Source organism: Mesitornis unicolor, unplaced genomic scaffold (genome assembly GCF_000695765.1).
Source record: "Mesitornis unicolor isolate BGI_N332 unplaced genomic scaffold, ASM69576v1 scaffold17794, whole genome shotgun sequence".
Taxonomy (NCBI): domain Eukaryota; kingdom Metazoa; phylum Chordata; class Aves; order Mesitornithiformes; family Mesitornithidae; genus Mesitornis; species Mesitornis unicolor.
In genome coordinates this window covers 15,452-20,762 of record NW_010182278.1, presented here as the reverse complement: position 1 = coordinate 20,762, position 5,311 = coordinate 15,452, and the positions used below count along the sequence as shown (strand labels likewise).

The window sequence follows — 5,311 nt, the reverse complement described above, 5'->3', positions numbered from 1 at the left end:
GCACAGCTAAGAAGCAAACCTGTTCTTGTCCATCTCACCTCCACGCTCTCATCAGCTACTGGGATGCTGTAGTGTTTTAGGTAGAAATTAAAACAAGCTGTAGCTGAACTAAAAAAAAAATAAAATAAAAAAAATAATGCCCCACATTGGTGGGGTTTTGAAAATGTAAAAAATAAAAGCTGACCTATGTTCTGCACATTTTACAACTCATACCAGTGGGATTTCTGAAAGGCTTGGCCCCACAAACCTTTACTTATGATACAACTGACCTGCCTTGAGCAAGTCCAGCAGGGACAACATTGCTCATAGTAAGCACAACACCTAAATATATTAATTTGCAGGGTCCTGCCATAAATGATAATTAATTGTATCATTCTGCCCCTTCAGCTTACGGATCAAAATTCAGAGTAAAGACCTCTGGGGACAGTAATGGCTAAGAAAAGGCCGCCAAATATTTTGGTTCAAAAGGAGATGGGAGCTGTATTTTTTTTTTCTTTTAAACAGACATATAAAAACGTTTGAAGACAGATCTTTAAAGGATATTTCACTTCTCCAATCTTGGTATTACATCTGGTTAGGACACTGAAATTTTAAAAAGACGATACTGCACATTAACAGTTTCTGGAGTTCGTGACTCCCACCCTGCCTCAGCACAGCCCCACTCAGATCAGCAGGGAAGGGGTCGGCTTCTTGCCCGGCCAAGCCTCCTTTGCGTATTTCTTCTTCTTGGGTTCATTCACAGCCTCGGGATTAAAGACCGCAGGGTTTGGAGCTGGGTTCATGTTCACTGTCGAGGGCACAACAGGAGTCAAGTCCACATCTGGGGCGAGATTGGGGTAGGGCATCGGCAGCCCCCCGATGAGCGCTGTGCCGTGGACGCCATGCGACTGGGAGCCCGCTTCATTGTGAGTTGGAGGCAAACCACCGTATAATCCTCCACTGTAGGAAAAGTTCTGCATCCGCCGTGATGCAGAATCATCTGTGGTCAGTGAGCCTGGACTGTCCAGCCGTTTTTTCTGTAGATTGAAGTATTTAAAGAATTATTCAAACTACATGAAGGAAGTAAGCTATTTAAACTGGGTGCCAATCTAATTTTCACCAAAAAGGCACCCAGACCAGCCACATGTAAAGTGGTTACAGACTATGTCCCAGCCTTTGTCCCAGAATTTCTTCTGGGTTTCCTTGAAAACCACTTAATAATAAACTCTGAAACGTGCACAGTGCAGGAAGACACGACAGAAGTTGAAATTCAGTTTAACTGAGATCAAGTCTGAGCTTCTCTCTACCTCCTGTATACGCTCGCCAGTCCTGAGCTTGTCCTGAACACACGACCAAGTGGGTCTTCAGTCAGTGACACAGACCCTCCTTCCCCTCCAAGAAGAAACTGCACCTTCTACATCATGTGGGTGATTTTGTCCAGCTCTTGCTCATTTGAATCTCCTCCTGCAGTCTGGCGGTTATGTGGAATTATCCTTTTCCGTGCACATTTAGTGTACACCAGCAACAAGTGCAATTGCTATCACACTGGTGCTAAGCTACCCTGAAGTTCTGTGAATCTTCTCTGCTCCCAGCATTTTCAAATTAAACACAGCACTGACAACACGCTCATCTTGGAACAGAGTCTAGACCCTGCTGGTTCTGGTAGACAACCTCATGAAACCTTTAGCACTTACAGTATTTAAACACACCACCGGTTATTTCTACTTGTTATTTTCCACACTTCCCACCATTTTAACTGATGGCTAGAACTACCCTACTGAATTTCTGTGAAATGTTTCTTTTTTGGAGAAAAATATTGCCATTGATCCCACGTGTTATTAAAGAAAGGAGCTAGAGCTGCATTTGAAGGGAAATGGTCAAATCTGCTAAAAAATTACAGTTGTGATACATGAACATGACTTCTGCTTACCAGTAAAACACTTTCCACTTTAGAACATTACGTTTCTAAGGTGCAAGTCATAAAGTGAGTTCATCAATGTAATGTATTTACATATACAATATATAAAATAATGAAAAATATATATATAAAATACATAATGAAAGTTGGGAGTTACTCTGTACCTTAACAGGGACTACTGCTGTCTGTACCATGTTCCTGAAACGCCCGACAGAAGGGTCCACATCCTCTGCAAAGGGAAAAGCAAGGAAGTTTGCAGTGAGAAAACAGGGAAAGACAGAACATTCATCAGGTCAAGGAACCAATGTGAAGAACTGGAAATGGACCTGCTCTCCTCTAAGCATGCCCAGCTAAAGTAAGGAGCTGAGGGGACACCTCTCTCTGTCTCCAGATGGGCTCATCAGATCCTCGGGTAAGAAAGGCTTCCACTCAAACTGAAAATGGGGAATGGTGCCCGGTTTGCACTGCTCAGACAGATGAGAGTGCTGGGCTGAACGCTGCTGCTGAGACGGCACTGCACATGCTCAAAGGCACCACAGCGATGCCAGGAGCCCACTGGGGACCTTGCAGGGAGTCATAAAAATTCAACGTAGAGTTTCTGAAAGTCTGAAAAAATGACCTTTTTTGTAATGTGAGTGACTGCTGTTCTCGTTATGATGTTCTGAGCACTAAATTGCATAATCTTATAAATCAAAATGGTTATTCGGGATGGTATACACTGCCAAATGAAACTAGCTCCAGACTATATTTTACAATGCACACTCATTAATAGGCTACTCTTATTAACAGGAATATTATCCATATAAAATATCATTAAGCAGTGCCATTAATATCAAACAGCTAAGAGAGCAAAAGGACTAATTAGGAATTAAAGTGACTAATTATGAATTTGATATTATGAATAGTGATATTATAGTGACATATATATCATATATTATTATGATAGTGATAGTATGAATTTGATACATCTTCAGAAGCATTGTTTTGAATGACTTGTTTCTCATATGCAGACAAGTAGCTTGAGACAAATATTCACCAGGGGAATATTAGGGGAAGCATTAAGGGAGAAATGAAAAACAAGTTCAGTACCCGTTTAGACTCTAAAGAAGACAAAAAATTTAATACACTTTCCTCTTTTTGGACCCATGAGGTCTTTCCAACATCTGGCAGAATGCTGAAGAGTAAGGCTGGCTGTGTTAACCCTGTCCTGCACAAATCATGCTGGTATTTTACAGGTAGAAGAGACGAAACAGAGAGAGGTCAAAGACTTAAGTGAGATGTGTGGCAGCTTCTCTGAAGTAGAAGATCCCAAACATTGAGTGTCAAATTTCTGGTTTCCTTATCCATATGCAGCCATAAGGAATCCCTATAAGACTACTGGAATGAAGGCCTTAAAGGCATCCACTCAAGATTAAAGCAACCTGCTTACCTGGATTGATGATTTCATCATCATCACTGAACGTCACTCTGGAGTTCTTCCTTTTCCTCTTTGGTCTCTGAATATCCAAGTTCCCTTCCTCGATGGTTAGCGTGGAAATTCTTTTGTTGTGGGCTGTATTAAACTCTGTCAGGTTCTAAGGACAAATTTGGAGATGAAGTGGTTTAAGGAACTAGTGTATGAATCTTAGGAATAGGAAGGGACCTTGAAAGCTCATCCAGTCCAGTCCCTGCCACAGCAGGATCACCTAGACTGGGTCACACAGGAACGCATCTGGGTGGGTTTTGAATGTCTCCAGAGAAGGAGACTCCACAACCTCTCTGGGCAGCCTGGGTCATGAAGTCTGAGATATTCATGTACTGTGCATATCAAAAGATCACAGCACACTGTTTAGCTTCAACTTTAGACCTCTAGGAACAAAGAGTGCTCCTGTGCTGCACCAGCTGCCCAAGAGAGGTTGTGAAGTCTGCAGAGATATTCAGGGCTTGACTGAGCAAGGTCCTGGGCAAGCTGCTCTGGCCGACCCTGCGTGTGCAGGGAACTGAACCAGATGGTCCTGAGAGGTCCCTGCCAACATCAGCAACCCTGTGAGTGCCACACATGCTGCTTTCTCCCCCTTCACTTGGTAACTGTAGAAACAGGGCAGTGTTCACTGTTATCTGGCAGTGAGGAACAGCATAGGGAATCACCCCTGACTGGGGGTTATTTCACTTGGTAACTGTAGAAACAGGGCAGTGTTCACTGTTACCTGGCAGTGAGGAACAGCATGGGGAATCACCCCTGACCGGGGGTTATGTTATTTGAAGAGCACACCCTTGGGAAGCCTTTGTGAGAAGCCCATTGGAACAGCAGGTCACCGAGCCTGCCAAGCAGCGTGACCACAGCCTTATCATGGCAGAACAAGACAGTTTGTGCGAACTGTAGAAACAGGGCAGTGTTCACTGTTACCTGGCAGTGAGGAACAGCATGGGGAATCACCCCTGACCGGGGGTTATGTTATTTGAAGAGCACACCCTTGGGAAGCCTTTGTGAGAAGCCCATTGGAACAGCAGGTCACCGAGCCTGCCAAGCAGCGTGACCACAGCCTTATCATGGCAGAACAAGACAGTTTGTGCGTATCTGCCAGCAGAAGACAGGCTGAGATATTAAGGACCTGAAGCTAAGCAAACAAGTGGAGAACGCTCTCCGTTTGGCTGGAAATGCCACCTGGGTACAACACGCCATCATACTCACGTCAAGCTCTGTCTCCTCCTCTGGCAGGCCCAGCAAGCCCTTGAGCTCTTCATCTTCACCGCCCATTTTCTCATCTCCTTTCGTATCTGCCAGCAGAAGACAGGCTGAGATATTAAGGACCTGAAGCTAAGCAAACAAGTGGAGAACGCTCTCCGTTTGGCTGGAAATGCCACCTGGGTACAACACGCCATCATACTCACGTCAAGCTCTGTCTCCTCCTCTGGCAGGCCCAGCAAGCCCTTGAGCTCTTCATCTTCACCGCCCATTTTCTCATCTCCTTTAACCGCTGACGGCAGCGTCTGAGGCTTCTCCCGCAGAGTGTATGCCCGCGTGGAAGCGCCAAATGAAACTGTGGAGTCAATGGGTATCTGTTGGGGTTTGTGAGCTTCCAAGCGGATATGACCCAAGAACGTGCCATGTGCTGAGAACACCAAAAGGCAAAATACTCTGGTTAGTCATCAGCTTGGGCTCACAGTGTTTGAATTCAAGTCTTGAGAAGTTTAGACACTGTACATAGTTGCTCCAAGACACAAGTCACTGCTGAAAACATTGGTTGTGTACATTCTCCCTACCATCTCACAAGCTAAGATAACACGCATTAGAATTCTTCAAAAAGTCATGGAAATAAATGACAAACACCATTTCCTTTCTGGATTCTTGTAGGTTCCAATGTACCATGTCTGGAATCAGTTCCTCAGTGGAAAAAAACCAGTATATCAGGTTTTAGATCTTAGGAAACCACC

The 5,311-nt window shown here is 44.4% G+C and overlaps 1 protein-coding gene across 1 annotated transcript; it reads right to left on the bottom strand.

Annotated features, from left to right (window-relative positions):
- Positions 1 to 460: 460 nt before the first annotated feature.
- PPP1R8 (protein phosphatase 1, regulatory subunit 8) lies at positions 461 to 4,637 on the bottom strand. Its single transcript, XM_010183719.1, has 4 exons — positions 4,569 to 4,637; positions 3,327 to 3,471; positions 2,062 to 2,126; positions 461 to 1,016 (listed from the first exon to the last, which is right to left on the bottom strand). Exons 1-4 carry the CDS (start codon positions 4,632 to 4,634, stop codon positions 663 to 665), a joined length of 630 nt encoding a protein of 209 aa, XP_010182021.1. The 5' UTR covers positions 4,635 to 4,637; the 3' UTR covers positions 461 to 662.
- Between the last annotated feature and the right edge of the window lie 674 nt (positions 4,638 to 5,311).